The sequence below is a fragment of the Urocitellus parryii genome, chromosome 13 (assembly GCF_045843805.1).
Source record: "Urocitellus parryii isolate mUroPar1 chromosome 13, mUroPar1.hap1, whole genome shotgun sequence".
NCBI classification, from domain to species: domain Eukaryota; kingdom Metazoa; phylum Chordata; class Mammalia; order Rodentia; family Sciuridae; genus Urocitellus; species Urocitellus parryii.
Window position 1 is genome coordinate 40,103,641 of NC_135543.1, and position 19,608 is coordinate 40,123,248.

The 19,608-nt window shown below is 35.3% G+C and overlaps 1 protein-coding gene across 1 annotated transcript in view; it reads left to right on the forward strand.

The window, feature by feature from the left end:
- The window catches only part of Dsc2 (desmocollin 2), a 32,388-nt gene extending 16,403 nt beyond the window's left edge, over positions 1-15,985 (forward strand). Inside the window, exons 8-16 of the mRNA XM_026400747.2 lie at positions 3,253-3,387; positions 3,858-4,043; positions 5,553-5,809; positions 5,929-6,071; positions 8,493-8,717; positions 12,074-12,310; positions 12,706-12,830; positions 14,129-14,383; positions 15,075-15,985. Coding sequence (XP_026256532.2) covers positions 3,253-3,387; positions 3,858-4,043; positions 5,553-5,809; positions 5,929-6,071; positions 8,493-8,717; positions 12,074-12,310; positions 12,706-12,830; positions 14,129-14,383; positions 15,075-15,272 — 1,761 coding nt within the window. The 3' untranslated portion in view covers positions 15,273-15,985. The remainder of the gene's footprint in view (positions 1-3,252; positions 3,388-3,857; positions 4,044-5,552; positions 5,810-5,928; positions 6,072-8,492; positions 8,718-12,073; positions 12,311-12,705; positions 12,831-14,128; positions 14,384-15,074) is intronic.
- The last annotated feature ends 3,623 nt before the right edge of the window (positions 15,986-19,608 follow it).

Here is a 19,608-nt window from a genome sequence, read left to right on the forward strand (position 1 = left end):
GTGAACCGTTTGGTAACATGCAGAAATTTGTTATCTATGAGAGAGATATTCCTCTTATCTCATGCCCTCTTCAGGGGTCTAATCAATGTTCTTCTTCTTACATAGATGGAAAAAGAAAACTTCATTTCTCTAACTTTAGGTTGCCATGTCCAATTGACTGCTAGAAATCCTTATTTTGATGTTTCACATGTTCTTTGATGTATCTAAAATTTAACTCATCTTCTAAACATCCTCGCTTTCCCATATTTTTTAGATAAAATAATATTAATGAATCACCTATTCATAATTTTCTATTGTTACCTGGGAGTCATATTTTCAAAGTTCTATTTGATTTTTACTTGTACCCTCTCAATCAAATCACTTTCCAAAGTATGTTGACTATTTTACTTTCATATTGTCTGTTTCCACTGTAACTACCCTCCTTTAATTATACATTTACTTATTCAACTATTACTTCTCCACCACATTATGCTTCTGAATTTTTATAGTAATTTGTCTTGTGTGCTAATTTATATTCCTTAATCTCAAAACATAGTAATATGTGATTATCTGGTATTTTTTTGATTCTTGAAGCTTCCTATAGATTCATTTCCTCTCTATTTCCTTATCCCCTTGTGAATGAGAGCAGTAATCTTCAAATTTTTGGTCTATGGCCCCTTTACATTCTTAAGTATTGTTGAAGATCCTGAAGACCTTATATTTATGTGGGTTGTATTTATTGCTTTTTAATCCACTAATATTAAAAGCCAAGGATAGTTTAAAATATGTGTTAACTTACTTAAAATAACAACAAAAGTACTACATATTAACACAGGCAAAATTTGCATAAAAATAAGTAAATTTTCCAAAACAATAAATATCTTTACTATTTGGCTTAATATAAGACAAGTGGATTCTCAATCTCCTGCTTTCTGTCATAATAAATAGGTAGTTGTAGCAGAAGTGTACAAAGAACATTTGACGTTATATGACGTGAGAAAATAGGAGATTTCAATAGTAGTTGAAGATAATTGTGTCTGTTCTGTAGTATTAAATCAAAACTTAATAAATGGTTCTTACCTAAACATTTTTGGCAATGCAGACTTTGAAGTCTCATCAATGAACTTTTTTACTTTGTTCCAATAAAGTCCATTAATCTGTCTCGTACTATGAGTGGATACTTCACTGTTGTATAATATTTACTATCATTAGTCATTTGGAAAACATTGGTTCAGAATTATATAGATATTCCAAATGTTCATGTATTTCATTAAACAATATTAAAGAAATAACTTCTTGATTTCCATTATTATCTCAATGGTTGATAGAAGTTTTCCCAGGTTCTTACTTTTGCTTGAAAACTCTAATTTATCCTTTACAAAAAATAATTATTTGTTAAGTGATTTGACAAAGTACCTTCCAAATATTCTAAATAACTACATGAAAAAATAATATTCTGTGGGGAAAAAAAAATCCCAAAACAATTTTTAAAAATCACAATGGCTGGTTCAGCTTGTAAGTCAAACAATCACACAAGTACTTTACCTTAAATAGATGCTTCTTGTAGAATCATTTGAAAGCATTTTTTACCACTGAGTTTACCCAGTAGTGCTCTATAATGACTTTTTGACTTCAGGATTCCAGTTTCATCTGTTGTCTATAACTTTAATGCACCAGAATTTCCCTGCCATCTGAATATATCACGAGTATTTAGGATAACCAAACTTCATCTTTCTTTCTTTCTTTCTTTCTTTCTTTCTTTCTTTCTTTCTTTCTTTCTTTCTTTCTTTCTTTCTTTCTTTCTTTCTTTCTGGCACTGGTGATTGAACCCAGGGTGCTTTGTTACTGAGCTACACCCTCAGCCCTTTTTTTCTTTTTTATTTTGAGGTAAGGTCTCACCAAGTTGCTGAGGTGGACCTTAAATTCAAATCCTCCTGCCTTTATCTCCTGAGTTGCTAGGTTACAGGCATGTGCCACCCCACCTGGCTAAAACTTCATTTCTTTATCAGCCAATTGATTATTTCCAACATTTCTAAGTTCACTGCAAAGAAAATATATAATTCCTGTTGAAAGCATAGTAGCACAAGGCTTATAAACGTTTCATTCGAAATAGGCCTTTATTTTTTTAAGTCTACACATAGTTTATGAGGGAGGAGTAAATCAAGAAAATTACATGTGTCAAATTATGGGAAGAAGGTGGCTTTGTAAAAGAAGGGTGAACATTTTAGGTGGATAGATTTTCACAAATTACTTTGTCTTGGAAAAAGATATACATTAGGTAGGAAAATAATCATTACAATCAATTTATGGTAGAAAACTAGGCAAAGACATATATCCCACTGCCCAAGATTGCACATGTTGTGTTTTGGGGTTGAGAACGGAACCCAAGTCTCCTAAAGTCCAGTCCAGTCCAGAAGCTATTATAATCTTGCTGTTTTATTCCTTCTGTATCTCAGTTACTCATGATAAATGGAACCATTACGAGGAGAAGCACATATTTTAAGGAAATAAATGAGCCTTTTGTAACATCTGATGAAAAACCCTAAAAGCTGTATTCTGTGTTCCATGTTACATTGCCCCAGACCTTTACCTTCTTACTCATTGAATGATCTTTTTTAAAAAATGTAAAGTAAATCCCTAAAATCTTATCTTTTCTCTCAAGAGGACATTTCATTTTGTTTATTTCGGAACTATTGTAAAAGTCACTGCTCTATATATTTTTAATGTAAGAATCTACTTGGATAGAAGAGCAAGATTTTGATTAATTGCCAAACAATTTTAAATGTACTTATAACTATAGACCTTCTTTTTTTCTACTGCAGAATGATAAGATCAATTTATTTCCTATTAAAGTACATGAGATTACTCAATTTTCACAAATTGAAAATTACTAGAGTGAAGAAGATTCCTTTTTTAATTTGTTCTAATTAGTTATATTTGACAGTAGAATGCATTTTTGACATATTATACACAATTTCTCATTCCTCTGGCTGTACATGGTGCAACATCACTCCAGTAGTGTAATCATATATGTATATAGGGTAATAATGTCTGTCTCATTCTACCATTCCCCATTCCCACAGCCCCATCCCTCCCTCCCCACTACACAAACTGAAGTTCCTTCAAGTTTTTCTTAATTACATGTGTACCATTAGATTTAAATGTACCTCAGGTTATTAACGAATGGAAAATTTTTTTTTAGAGTATAAACAAAGATTTCATTTATAAGGTTGCTGTTTTCACCCAGTAATTAAGTTCTTTCTTTGTTTTCAGTTAATTGATAAATACCAGTTGAAAATAAAAGTACAAGACATGGATGGTCAATATTTTGGCTTGCACACAACTGCAACTTGTATCATTAATATTGGAGATGTGAATGACAACTTGCCAACATTTACCCGTACTTCTGTAAGTATATGGTATTTATATAAGACAAATATGTAACAGTGCTGTTAAATATGCACATCTCCATCTGTGCCTCATGATTTCAAATGAAGTACCACAATGACATACTAGTTTGGTGTTGTCAACATAATTCTTTAGAAATTGGAAGAACAGGATGTGAAGGTGATCTGGCTATGATGTCTGTCACCCACTGATTGACTGATCTGACTGCCTAGGCAGATGTGGCCTTCCTCCCTGACCACGTGCATCCCTCCTGAAGTTGCTGTGCACTTAGTTGAAGGGGGTGACCTTTCCTGATAGAGGAGATAGAGGAGGACCAGTCTTGGGTCAAGGGTATAGGAGTTGCTGTGCTTCCTGGTAGAACCTCCAAAAACACTCTCAAGAAATTGGAAGAACATAGCTTTCTTCATATGGTGGTTTATTTTTCTGAGGGCTAACTAATGAAATATTTTGTTTCTTTTTATTATTTTTAGTATGTGGCATCAGTGGAAGAAAATACAATTGATGTGGAAATCTTGCGTGTTACAGTTGAGGATAAGGATTTAATTAATACTCCTAATTGGAGAGCTAATTATACCATTTTAAAGGGCAATGAAAATGGAAATTTTAGAATTGCAACGGATCCCAAAACCAATGAAGGAGTTCTGTGTGTAGTTAAGGTAATAATAAATTAGTAAATCAGTTGTTTGTAATTTATAATATTATGGAACAGCATATTGGGGCTTAATAGGAACAAAGAAATTATGTAGATGCAGGAATAACATACATACAGAGGTAAATGTAAATGCCTACACACACACACACACATACACACACACACATATATTCAGTTGTGGTGATCTTTATAAAGTCATGGCTTAAAAAGACCATTTATATGTATTCAATTAATTTGATATAGTATCCATCTTGTCACCAATATCTCTCAACAATTCAAAAGCTAGCATAGCTTTGAGGCTAATTGAACAGAGTCAAGCTTTTCTAGACTATTCTTTCTTGTAGCTGGGTTAAGAAATCACCACTTAGTAAACTTTCTAAATGAGTTACTCCTAGTCAGACCCATAGAGAAGCTATCTGTAGGTTTGTTCATATATATCCAGCATACAATATATTCATAACTTCCAGTTTCAGTATGGGAATCCTAAACCATTCAAACCATTCTAAGACTTCTTTCTAATATCATTTTTTATATCTGAAGAGAACTCAGTGCTAATTCAGGAGCCAGAGATAGCACATAAAACAAACTGAGCTATTTTGACCTTGGGCAAAGTCATACACATTTCTGCTGTATTTTTAATAACTAGAACACGATTCTCTTGTGGATCTATAGAACTTTCTGTTTGTACTTATTCTCAATTAGTATGGACCAAAAAGGGCAATTTTTTTCCTTGCAGTGATGAAAATTAGCTGTGCTTTGTGAGTTAATTTCTATTTTTCAAAACGGCAAAAAAAATTATTTTTGAATCCTGTCTCTGTTTTACCCACCCCTTGCCCTAATCCTAAGAAAATGTATTTTTGTGAAGTCTAAAACCTGAAAAAAATTTTTTTTTATTCATTTTCATTACAAGTACAAATCAGGTCAAATACAATAAAATCTTCTATCAAACTTGGTACTTCCAGTTTTTAAGAAAGGGGGTGGAGGGCAGAAAGATAGAAAAAGAAAGGGTCATGTACTTAAACTTTCTATATCTGTGTCTCCCCTCCTAAATACATTTTACGAAGTTTGGCTCAGTTTTTCTACACAAACCAAGTCCAAGTAATTTTTATTCATCTCAAGAGTGTAAGACAACCTGTCCTCAAAAAGGGAATGGTATAGTAAATGAACATTGGTTATGATATGAAACCACTAAAGGAGGATTCTTATTTGTTAACATCGATTTTAGTAAATTCTTCCTGAAATCATTTCCAAGGCCTTTTATACTGCCTGTGTTAAATTTGTAGTTGAGGAAGAGTTTTTTGTTTAGTTTGTGTCAATTGCACTCAAATCTGAATGAGTTGAAGAATTCCCCTCTCTTTACCACCACCATGATTTTAGATATATGTTTCATATTCTCATGACTGTTTCCAACATAGTACTTACGTATTTCCAAATTTAACAAGTGATTGGTACTTGTCAACATTGCCAACTCTTAAATATCTTGATCTGATTTTCAACACATTTCAATTGCCAGCCACTGAATTATGAAGAAACACAACAGGTGACCCTACAAATTGGAGTAGTTAATGAAGCTCCGTATTCTAGAGAGACTAGCTCAAGATCTGCCATGAGTACAGCAACGGTTACTGTTAATGTGAAAAATCAGGACGAGGGCCCTGAGTGCAGCCCTCTAGTCCAGACTGTTCGAATCAAAGAAAATGCACCAGCAGGGACAAGAAGCAGTGGATACAAAGCATATGACCCAGATACAAAAAGTAGCACTGGAATAAGGTATTTATCATTGTTCTATTGTTCACTCCAAATTTATTGTGTTCTAAAGAATTATAATTTACTTATTGTCATTTCACTTATAATACTTTTTATGCCTTTAATTCATTGTTGTTAAATAGGTATAGGAAAATAAGTGATCCAAAAGGGTGGGTCACCATTAATGAAGATTCAGGAATAATCACAGTTTTCCGAAGCCTTGACAGAGAGGCAGAGGCCATCCCAAGTGGTGTATATAACGTTACCGTCCTTGCGTCAGATCAAAGTAAGAAATGTGTTTTTAAGCCTGCTACATACATCTTTGGCAATATACTTCCATTTTCAAAAGTGACTCTAGACACTTTTAATTTTTTCCCAAAATGACATATAAAGTAATTGAGAGATTTGCTATAATTTATTAACTCATGTCTGCTTTCTAATAGCATTTCCAGGGTTAAATGTAATTATAAAGCAATTTAGTCACAGACATACTTGAAACTGTAACATATTAATATTAATTAGGAAAAATTGAGAAAATGACTTTGGTAAAACTAGCTTCAGTTTATCTACTCATTTCTCTTAAAATCTTCATTTTATTGGGAAAGTTTATTACAGGGAGAACATACTTATTGCCACATGGCACACTTCTGGAAAGCAATTATAACTTTTACAGGAATTTAACAGTATACTGAGGGGCTAGAATTGTGATTAAACACATTATACAAAGATAAATCATCCTCACAGTAAATGATATAGTTATAAAATTAGACAACACTATGAATCCGTAAAATCATATAAAATGTAAAATTATGTTCTGTGCCTCCTATAAAGTTGAGAGGAATATGAGTAGAGTGATTATATGTAAGACTCATTTAGTGCACAAAATACACTTTTACCATACATACATTTGAACTTTGATCTTTTGTAAGATAAATATGCTAACTATAATAAATACGTTATTATGCTCTCACTTGCAAAATTAGGATTCAGCCATGATTTTGGAAGATGATTTAGGTATTCCAATTCTCTCTGAATGAATTCTGAAATATACTCAGTGACTAGTCTCCTTAAATATTGTTCTTCTGCTATTCTTTTTTTTCTAGAATTCCCATTAGATGAATATTGCTATTTTATTTCTACTGGAATTTGAGCTGTAATTTCCTTTTTAAATAATTAATGCATTTTCTTTAAATCTTGGAAGATTCTAACTATACCTGCTTCAAAGAAGTCTTACATAGAATTAATCTAACAGTGATTTTGTTGGATTTTAACATTGCTCCTTTGGGAATTTTAATTGGCAGGCTCATATTAAATGGGAGGTATTTGGTTTGCTTTCTGCTTCTATTTTTTTTCTTTCCTCTTCTACTGTACCCCATCTCGGCTAGCAGTCTTGTAGTTGCTTGTACCTGCTTTTTTTCTGGCCCATGGTTCAGGACCAGTTTTGAATCTGGAGTCCCAAGTATTCCTGGCCCATAATGGCACTGGAACTACTGCAGGTCCAGTCGCTGGTTATGACTTCCGGGATCTGCCTGGTCCTCTGGCTTTCCTATGTTGATAGCTCCCTATGAGACAGAGCCTCAGGTTTTCTTCTTCCTCTTCTTCGTCTCAGTGTTCAAGGCATCTTTAATAATTAGAAGGAATAACTGATTGAGAGACAGGACTCCTGACCCATGCTCTTCAACTTCATACCTAATAACGTCATTACTAATTTGTGTCCCAGATTTATTTCTGTCTGCTTTGTCTTTGACTCTTCCAGATTTGTCGGTGTAGTGCCTTGTACAGAGTACTTACTCAGTAAGTTTTTGCCAAATATATAGATTAATTACTTAAACTACACCCATGGTGATTATTTCAGTTTGCAAATGATTTTCCATTCTTAGAGCATTTTCATATACTATTTTTGTTTTATTTTCCAAAATATTTATCTTCTGTCATTAACTTTTCTTGGAAAACCTTAAGCGCTTCTTGTAAAAATGGATATTGAAATCTACACTCTCTAGTATGGTTTTCAAAGATCCCCAGCCCTTTTCTCCACTCTCAATTTCCTGCTCCCTGCTCTCTGCTTCTTCCTTTATTTTCTCTAGGTCAGGGATGTGTTCAACATGCTTTGCAACCTCCTTGAATTTTCCCATGCTTTCAAACATCCCAGAAGTACTATTGTTCATACTCTTTTCCTTTCTCCTCTTAAAAACCAATCAAAACTCACCTCTATAAAGATTTCTATATTTATTGTAGTGAATTCTTGAATTGGGTGAACGTACCTAATATAGTAGTTATTCTCTGCAATCCACTTGAATATAGTATTCTTATTCTTATTCTTCCTTTTTTTTTTTTTTTTGAGTACTGGGCATTGAACTTAAGGGGGCTCAACCACTGAGCCAGATCCCTAGCCCATTTTATATTTTTAGTTAGAGACAGTGTCTTGCTAAGTTGCTTAGGGCTTAAGCTAAATTGCTGAGGCTTGCTTTGAACTTGTGATCCTCCTGCCTCAGCCTCCCAAGCTGCTGGGATTAAAGGCCTCCTGTGATACTACACCTGGCCATAATATTCTTTTAACGTTCCCTGAGGATTTAGCTTGTGGCTGTGCTTGTGACAGTAACTTATACATTATAGGTACTCAACAAGTATTTAAAAATTTTCAGTGTATTATTATTTCTTGGCAAAAACTTCAAACATTAAAAATGTATTTTTACTTTGATTTTCCTAGATGGGAGAACTTGTACAGGGACACTGGGGATTATACTTGAAGATGTGAATGATAATGGCCCATACATACCTAAGCAGACAGTAGTAATCTGCAAACCTACTATGTCCTCAGCGGAGATTGTTGCTGTTGATCCTGATGAACCCATAAATGGCCCACCATTTGATTTTAGTTTTAGGAGTTCCGATTCAGAAGTACGGAGAATGTGGAGACTGATGAAAATTAATGGTATGTGTTTCGAAACGTTGCCCTTTTCTTTTCAATGTCATCTAGATGTTTCTTGATGAAATAGAATAACGCAGTTCTCAGTTTGGGCGGGCACTAGGCCTCTCCAGTGTCTGCCTGTAATTCTATGCCAGAGTTTCTTTAGGCAAAGTTTCATGAGTTTGCATTTCCCACTCTAAGAACCCATCCACATGAATTCTTTACATGACAATCATATCCTACATTATAAGGGAATCCCTCTCTTTTGCATATTCGTCCTCTAGGAAGTGGAGTCTGAGGCAGTCACTCAAGCAGAATATGTGTTAAGAAATTTGCTTGAAATCAGCTGTGAAAGGAAGGACTGGGAAAAGGAGAAATGGAGGTGCAGCGCAGACCAGTAACAGCTGAGCTGATCCCATGGGGAGTCTGAGCTCAGGTCCTTTCACACTGGTTCCATGTCGATTCCCCGTTCTCTGTCATGGCTCCATGGGTGGAGGAGGCAGCCCAAAGGGATATGAGTTGGAGTAAAAGGGATACTCACAGAAGACGCTGATGGCAGTCCTTCATTGCATGGGGATCTGGTGCCGAGACAGTGTCCACCATGCCATCACTCCTGTCTACCCCTGTGTTGACTCCTGACCATTTTGTGTCTGTTGTTTTTCTTGGGATCCTTCCTCAACTTGGTTCCCAGTCTTTCCTTTAGACTTCAGCCCATAATGGTCTTTGGTGACAAGAATGGTGAAAGGGAAGGTGACATTTTCACCTTCCCGTCATTCTCTACATCAGCAATTCCCCATCTCCTGCTTGCCCTTCCTGTGGACCATGATGTTGGTACTGCTGGTTATCAAGGACGAGTCCTGCTCCCTCACATGTTGAAGTATAATATTAGAGAGGCACGCTAAGGCAAGCATATAAAAGAGGGTTTATTTAAAAAGGGGTAACATAGATTTCTTCTGGGAGGGAGAACAGGGCCATAGGTGGTATCCTGGTATCCACAGAAGTGAGAGCGTTTGGCCTTTTTATATGTCCTAGGCTTCCTTTGTTCTCCTGCTCCCTTCCCCTTATCTCTCTCCTTCCTGCATAGGTGACTAGGTGACTAGGTGAGAAGTAGATGGACTGGAGGGGCCAAAGTGAAGTGATCTGGGCAGGAAGGGGACTCATTAACTACTCCCTGTAGGAGGGATGATCCCTGGGAGAGGTTACCTTAGCAACAGGTTGGAGCAGGGGCAGGTTATCTTGATAAGGGTGGAGGAGAGCTCTGAAGGAAGTAACAGTTCAGTCCCTCCATTCTCTGGATCTGACCCTTGCCTATCTGCTTGTCTAATTCTGGCTTCAATGTCATGCTCTGCCAGTTTTTATGACTCAAGAACCTCTGTAAATTCAGTGAAGTTTGCTTTAAAATATCCTTGACCATCTTTAAATCCCACCTTTTCAGTGACTGACTCTCACATTCCTGTTAGGACAAATTAGAAAAGAAAGGTGAGAAAAATGTAAAGTGGAATGGGATGGGGAAAGGAAAAGAAGGACTCATAAAAATAAGTAAGCTACTGACTGTGGCTTGAAGCCTGTCTTGTGAACCTACAAGATGGCTTTAAAACAGTATTCCATTTTGTGTGTATTCTTTCCTAAGAAGAATTGACCTTATTCTTAGATTTTTGACTTTTCTACTCATTTGGTGTCATAACATCATTGTTTTAAATAATGTTGATAGGAAATGATGATTTTAAAAATATATATCCCTACTTGCTGGGTGCAGTGTCGCATACTGGTGATTGTAATGATTCAGGAGGCTGAGGCAGAAGGATCACAAGTTTGAAACCAGCCTCGGCAACTTAGTGAGAACTTCAGCAACTTAGCATATCATCTAAAAATAAACAAATAGAAAGGGCTGGGATGTAGCAGTGGTAAAACACCCCTGGATTCAATCCACAGTACCCTGCCCCCAAAATATATTTATATATATATGGTTATCAGTGATATATATATATATACACACATATACACATATATAGATAGATAGATAGATCCATTAATCTACACACACACACACACACACACACACACACACACACACACACATCTCCATACTTTGGCAGAAGTATGTTTGTCCAAAACTTTGTGGGTTTTGTTTTGTTTTGTAGTTCAGAGTATTGAACTCAATGCTTTGCACATGCCGGAAAGGTTCCATACCCTTAGCTACACTCCAAGCCCTCAAATTTTATTATTTTAGAGTTACTGGTCTGTGAGTTCATCCCAAACCAGGGAAACAACAAGTTAAGAAACACCAAGAAAAGACTTTGAAGTCATATGGTCAAATGCTGGCCTCACCATTTATTAGTTCTGTAAATCTGAACATACTGTTTATTCTGTTTGAGTATCAATTTACTCATGTGTAAAGTGGGATTATTTCAGAAAGTAAATGAGATCATGAATGAAATAGACCATAGCACACTGTGAATCATGAGTTTTGGTTTTGTTTGTCTTATTATTTTTATTATTCCTTGTATAATAAACTTGACAAGTTAACCATGGTTTATCTTAAAATCTTAATAATTTTCTCACCTAAACATCCAATTTACATTGAGAGCCTCAAACATCGCACCGAAAAAAAAAAAAAATCAGAATGTCAGATTGGGCATTTAAGTGAGAGAGGGATTGTCCTTTGGCATGTGACAACCATATTTAGTATCATGTCTTTGGTTCTGAATCCAAAATTGGGCTTGTGGTCTAGATCTCTTTCTACCTTTGATCTAACAAAAAAAAAGAAAGGTCAAAACAAAAATCTGTGTAGGTGGACCCAGTGTCCTTCAGGAGATGTAGTTCCAGCAGTGTGACCTATGACCTACTAATATGTTCAAAGTCAGGTGTGTTCTAAGTTGTTAGGATCTGTCTCTGATAATAAATCACAAGTGTGTGTGTTTACTCGGCACAGTATATGAGAAAAAATAAAGGGAGATACCCAGAATTTCAGATCATTCCTTTCTGATAAAGTCAGTGAAAAGGAAATATACACTGACTGTTTTAACTGAATATTTTACTGATATGATAAAAACCAACCTCTTATGCCCCTTAGTTATGATAAAAGGGTTTGTTTTTGAACAGGTAAAATATATTATTTCAAGACCAACTTTTATATGCAATATGCAATGGCTGTAGGTTAGAACTATTCAGACCATTCACATTTACAGTCTGCTAGCAGTTGTGCTATCCCATTGAATATCCATTTGTAGGGAAATATGATAACTGTCTGATAAATAGTTCTTTTTGCCCAGGACAAATCAGTGATGTTCTATAATGTTTGGTTTTATTTCGTAAATAGTTATTTTTGCCCAGGACAAATCAGCGATGTTCTATAATGTTTGGTTTTATTTCTTTCTCAGATACAGCGGCAAGTCTTTCTTATCAGAACGATCCTCCATTTGGGTCCTATGTAGTACCAATTCAGGTTACAGATAGACTCGGCTTCTCTGCAGTCACTTCTCTGAATGTTGTTATATGTAACTGCATTACCGAAAATGACTGCACCTTTCGCGCAAGTGGAAGGACTGGCAACGGCGAAGTAAAACTTGGAACGTGGGCCATCCTGGCAATATTGTTGGGCATAGCATTGCTATTTTGTAAGTCCTTTCTTGAATTTCAGTAACAGTCTCTAAGGTAACTTCCAAGACACATTCTTATAACCAGCACTCTCACCTATAGCTGATCGTTTGCATATAGCTTAGTTTCTATTTAACACATAAATATTTGTAGTGCATATTTTAAGTGCACTTATGTGTAGCTCTGGTGTCTCCTCAATTAACATAGACATAACTTTCAGTGTAGACATAACAGCATGTGGCATGCACTTGCCACATGTATTTAGAGCAAACTTTTGTATACTGCTTTGACATAAGCAGTCTCACTTATATGCTCTAGAAAGTTATGATTTATTTTGCGTATGAATCATTGTAAATTCATACTTTCACATTATCTTATGATAGACTTAAGTAGAGTTCTTTCTTTCTTCCTCCAGGTATACTATTTACATTAGTCTGTGGGACTTCTGTGATAAACAAACAACCAAAAGAACTGCCTGATGATTTAGCCCAGCAGAACCTCATTGTGTCGAACACCGAAGCTCCTGGAGATGACAAAGTGGTAAGTCATTTGTCTTAAATAAATACAAAGGATGAATTAGAGTATAATGTAGATTCTTTCTAGAATGATCTTTTCTGAGCAAAGTTCTTTTGAGATCAGGTAATTTACCATAAAATGTCATCTCCCTCATGGAACAGATAAAAATGACTGATTCCTCTGAGGACACATGGTATTTTGATTTGGCCATGTAGTGTGAGTTTATAGTAAAAATCCTTTAGCATGTCATTAGTACTTTCTACTTCAGATGTTTCATGGTTTCAGTGTTAGGCCTAGTTTTCTGCATCTATTTAAATTGCTGCTTCTGCTGTAAACATGTTGCATTTAATTAGTCACAGATCGCCAGGATAATTGTTTTAAATTTTTTTCTGGCAACAGCAATAAAATTGCTACAAGCTTTGATCATCGTGGGAAGAAGTTTAATGGATTTTTTTTCTGGCTGTAATGTGGGTTAGAGAAGAGCCTGAGGTTGAATGTCCAAAAGAGCAGTGCTAGCAAGTGACAAACATTTCTCTGACTTTTTTCTAGCCCCATATGTGAAAGAGGAGCAAGTAAATTCCTTATAAAAAGCGTAATTAATGATCAGAGCAGAAAAAAATTTGGAAAATAAAAGCCTGAGGTATTTAAGGAGGGATTGAAAGAAATAAAACTTAAATTACATTAGTGGCCAGAGCTTTGATGTTCTTGGTATCTTCCCTGCTTGGTTTATTATTTGCATTTATGTGGATTGCAAGAATATATTATTACAGCTAAGATTCTTACAGCAACATTATTCTTGTTATTTAGTTGAAGTGAACTGAATTGCTGAACAAAAAGGCTGATTATTATTTCTGTTTCTGCCTTGGCAGATAAAAGGGGATGGATTTACCTATGAAAGTAACATTTCATAATTTAACTATGAAAGCAAATATATATGAGACCGTAGTGATGCTTTGGGGTGTGAGATGCAGGAAGGAGGTAACAACTGAAGTTGTGCAATATTATAAGAAGCTTTTAAAGAAGGAATTATACATCAAGCTTTCCAATTTTTCCAGGTGCCACTGACAACTGCAACTTGTTTTTTATGATAAGACCCTAAATTTAATATTGCAATTGTCATAGTCAGGTGCTCGGGATTGACAAAACAGGCTTAGTTTCTGTCCCCAGAGAGCTTACTACTTTCTAGGACACAAAACAAATCAAGGCAAATTTCAGTAATGATGTTGATTTTTCTTTGTCCTTTTTTTTTTTCGTGTGTGTGTTGTTGTTGTTATTATTATTCTTTTCTGTAATTTCCCCAACGCAAATTGTTTTCATTTCAGTATGCCACAAATGGCTTCACAACTCAAGCTGTGGGTGCTTCTGGTCAGGGAATCTGTGGCACCGTGGGATCCGGAGTCAAAAACGGAGGGCAGGAGACCATCGAAATGGTGAAAGGACACCAGACCCTGGACTCCTGCCGGGGGGTTGGGCATCATCACACGCTGGATTCCTGCAGGGGAGGACAAGTGGAGGTGGACAACTGCAGATACACTTACTCCGAGTGGCACAGTTTCACTCAGCCCCGACTTGGAGAAGTGAGTTTCCCTAGATGTTCTACAAATCTATTTTAATTTCCCTTAAACTTTATAATGATAAAGATTTTATGTTTATTTCTATCTCTGTTTTTATTTAATTATGAATCTGCTCATTGGAAGTAGTTTCTTCTTAATTCTGATTTAGTTAGGTTCCGATTTGAGTAGTTATTTACTTTTCCTCAGATGTTGTTTGGGTTTTATTCTTCTTCATGAAATCAGATGTGACAATATTTAAATTATTCTCTCAAGACTTTGTGCTAACATTTCACATCTGATGACTCATGTCTTAGAATCCAGAAGTGTAGTACAAGACAATACCCATGTGCTTCACCACTGTGCCTGTCTGTGGATATCTGAACTCATATCCATGTGGGTTCAGTTTAATACATGCATTTTCACTTTTCGCCATCATATTTGAAAGGGGAAATGTCTGATTACCTAAAATGAACACTAGTTACTTGCTGCCTTGTGTGTGACAAATAGAAACTTGCTATATTACTGAATTGATAGTGTGATTCTTGATCATACGGACCAATCATGTGCATTTTTTATATGTAGGAATCCATTAGAGGACACACTCTGATTAAAAATTAAACAATGAAAGGTAAATCAAAGCAATTATTTTTATGTTAGTACGTTTTGGTGTTTAAAATAATAATAATAAAATGTGTTGTGTTTTTCCCCTTGACAGAAAGTGCATCAGTGTAATCAGGATGACAGTCACAAGCACGCTCAAGACTATGTCCTTACGTATAACTATGAAGGAAAAGGATCGTCAGCTGGTTCTGTGGGCTGTTGCAGTGAACGACAAGATGAAGATGGGCTTGAATTTTTGGATCATTTGGAGCCCAAATTTAGGACACTGGCAGAAGCATGCATAAAGAGATGAACATGGTCTCATTAAGTCAACCAAAGCCAGTGGCTTATCATCTTTTAATTTGTGTTCCTCTTCCTTTTAGTTACAAACAAGGATTTTTCAAAACAGAAGATGTTATGTTTGGAACTTTTCTCTGTTTATTTTGCACAATCTCTTTGGCCAAATGCATATTTACGGGAAACCAAATAAGTACACAATTGTTTGGACTTCCATGTAGTTTTTGATTACATGCTCCCAAGTACATTTATTTACAAACAGGAAACTTGCATTATTGTTTACATTTGGGTATAATGACAACAGCCAATTCATAATGCAATAAAATTTAATTCATTCAAATCTGTATTTAAAGACCACTTGAAATATAACCTAATAGAAGAATGTAGAGAATATTATCTCTGGTTAATTAATTACTTAGTTATTTGTGTGGTGCTTGGAAACTGTTGTTTTTCTAAACATTCTAAAGTGTATATACTTTACCTTGCTTTATTTTGTAGCATGACCTTTCTTCATAATGGGCAGGGAGATTTCTAACTAGATATTGATTGTTATTACAATTCCATTTTGATGGAGCTCACTTTTAGATTTTATTCCATGTAGAATCTTATACTGAGTCTATAATTTCCCTGTTACCGACTCTGTTAGTGAAATTTGTTTCAAAAGTGCTTTCAGAATGTTTTTGCTCTTGCAGATTTTTTGTCTTTGAAATGCCCAGTGGTGTCTGTCTGTCTGTCTTTCCCTCTCTCTCTCTCCTATTTGTCTTCTATTTTTTTTTCAAAAACTTCTACTTAGGTTAGAGAATCCAGATATTTTTCAAAGTTGTCTCTCTTTTTCCTTTTGTATAAAGTGAATTCTTTTTGTTTTATGTAAGCATATGTATTCTTTTTTTTCTGAAAAATCAGTGTGTTAACTTTATTGTTTTGAATATCTTGGTGATTGCTTCATTACCTCCTCAACAAAGAATTTTGCCATTGAAACTGTAGAACTATGTTATGATGTTTTAGATGCAACATTCTATGTTAACAAAAGGACTGGTGTAATTAGATTGGGATGAGGATATTTAGTGTGTGCGGTAGCACAGTTATAGTTCATATCTTTAAAGCAAGGATACAGTTTATAAATGCCAAATAGTGTTGATTGTTTGAAATAAGCTTCAAAATACAGGGATCTTGAAAGTTCTCTAGGATGACAATTTTGCATTTTTTTTTTAAGATAAGATGGTTAGTCCTATCTGTTTGTAAAGGTTTTTTGTTTTTTTTAATATTACACAGTTACAGTTTTAGCAAATATACAAATGAACCAGACAGCTTAAATTTTAAAACAATAAGACAAAATTAAACTTAATAGCCAAGCAAATTTCAGATTTATGGCTTACTTCATTGAATTCTTTATGTGTGCAAATACATGGACATTCTAAATATATTTCTAATATTTAATATTGTTAATAATGTGCCTGCCTTAAATGTACAAGGTTGGCTTATAACAATTATTTTTCAAAATTAGCATTGGATAATTATTCAGTAACCATCTATCTTTTCAAAAGTTTCATTACTACTCAGTCAAAAATACAATTTCCCAGAATTATTTTTAATAAATTATGTTTAAAAATCTTGTGTATTACTAGTTATGCAATTTTTTAAAATGAGTGTGAATACTTTGGGTCTGATATGAATTTAAAGGGCCATGCTTTTCTGATATAGAGAAATTGAGTCCTTTTTATAGACTCCTGTTATACATTTTTAGAACTTCAAGTTTGATTCAGAGAGATCTTTGGAGCACTGTTTTATTTGTCTCAACACATTTATGTTCATGCCATTATAAGAACTGTGAAGCTGGGGTCCTGATTAAATTGCGTACTTTTTTCTTGTGTGTATTTCTATCATTTTAAAGTGGGGAATATACTAGAACTCCTTTCCTATGATGGTTGTAAGACACTTGAATAAAAAATGGTTTTTAAGCATGAAAGTCATATAGAGTGGTCCACCTAAAAAGGCACATGATAAATGATTTTAAATAAGTCAAATGCACAACCAATTCATGTTAACAAAAAAATCAATTAAAATAGGATAGTGGGGAGATTTAAAAAAAAATCTTACAACATGTCAATCAAGAATATGTCTCTTCATAATGATCGCTTGATGACTGGGTCTTAGATTGGGTCTCAGCTGTTCAGAACATATATTGCAAAGATTGCTGAGATGCATCCATGTAAGATGACCTAGTTTGTGATACTATGAAATTACAAAGTTGAACTTGGATGGAAAACAAAACCTCTTCTTAAACTGGGTGCTAATTCTGGAGCCCTATAAAAAAAAATTACACATTTAAGATTCCTTAGCTGCTTTCCTAGCTGTCTTGCTAAACATTAGCAATCACTTTTTGAAAGTCTATGTCTCTCTGGTGGTTGCCATAATAACCCTAAGGGCAAAGACTCCAGGGTAAGATTCCCTGATACAAGTCTGCAACACACTCTTGATAGAATTTGAGAAGTCATTATACCTTTTTTGCCTAGTTTCCTCACTTGTATTGAGCTGGGTGGAAAAGACTACTTGAATGGATTCCTGTCAGTATTAAAAGAGTTAATTCATAGGAATTGGTGCCGAGTTGCTGTCAATGTGTCTTTAGTACCCCCTCTGCTTTATAGCTGTTTGCTTGCCTTGTCACTTGGCTTCACCTTTCCCAGAAGCCCAACCAGCATTTGACCTGTGATGGCCTTTGGCAACTTCATGGTTCATAATAGCTTCTAGGTCTCTCATTCTTGGTATTGAGAAAGCTACATCTTATTCATAAATCAGGAGTCAGTGTGATGCAATTTTTGATCAGCCATATTTTGCCTCAAGGAGGCCAAATCTTAGGATTCCCCAAAGTAATAGGTGGTGCTTCTTTACAGGAGGAAAGCGTTATTAGTTCAATACAGTCCTATTTGGTTTCTCCCTATAATTATTTCCTGCTTTTTTGGAAAAAAAAAAATCCTTATCTTAAGATAAGTTTACTTACTGTTTTTTTTTTTTTTTTTTTTTTTTTTTTTTTTTTTTTTATCTTGGATCCTGATTCCCTCATGCAAAATCTGACTTTGATTACAGGCTTCCTCCTTAGTCTTCATCTCTATCCCTTTTCCTGGGAAACTGGTGGAAGTCTTGACAACTTATTTTGCTCTGGTCAACATCCTGAGTGTAAAAATACTTTTTCTTCTATGTGCTTAGACCCTCCTTCAGTAAAAAAAGTCCTAAGAAGTTACATGATACATGATATCTATGAAGACTTACAGCTCTAATTGAGCTCTTCTGTGAGGTTCTTGTTAATCCTCTAGGATTTCAAGCTCATTAAGTAAAAAACAAATACGTTACTCTACACACCAGATCAGATTCTTCTGAGTTTCCCATCTGAATCATGTGCTCCTAATTACTTAGACTTGAATCTTTGATCTCTATCTCTTCTTTGCATAACTCATCAGATTTGTTGTCCAAAACTGCAACAATGTTTTTTCGAATTTTCAACACAATTTCATTCCTTAAAAAATTCATTTCTATGACAGTCACTTAATGCTTTCCCAGTGCAGTCATGCATGCACTTCCTAATATGCACTATAAAGCCTGTGCTTCTATGACACAAGATGAATCAGCTTCTCTTTCCACCCGCATACTCGCATACTCTAATGCAGGTCTTGACATGGTAGATTGAGCAAGGAGTGGACAAATGCCTGTAAAACATGTTATATGATGCTTGGCACATAGTGAGTATTCAACACATGTGAAAAAAATTCCAGATGATGCCAAACAACTAATACTGTAGTGTGTGAACTTGTGCCCCACTCCTCCCAAGCCAGGTGTTCCTACTGATGACCTGTATCCTATCTCATGTATTTCCCATTCCTCTCTTCATTATGCTCCCACCAGTAACCCATGCAAGCCCTCCACATGTCTCAGCTCCACTGGTATTTATGCCTCCAATTTCTTCCCTCTTTTCTTCATACAACTGCCCCCAAAGAACAGACATCATCATGGCGTTCTACTGCCTACAGGCTACTTTTGCTTTGGAGGATAAACTGGAAACAAAATCACATTCAAACCCCCATCTCCTTGTACCCCATACACAGCTACCTGTGGTATAACTGGTTACAGGCACATTTACACAGTTCCTGGTGGTAGGGGGTAGGTGGTAGTCCAGGTAGCTTAACTGGACCACAATACGTGGTTGGCACCTCCATACATACTCTCCATTTTGCTTATGTTGGATCCTACATCTGCAATGTTCTGGCTCACTTATTGTTTATTTCTTCCTTTGAAAAATATGACTTTTTGAAGATCTAGTTCAATCAAATACATCTCCTGTAAAAAGAATTTGTATGTCT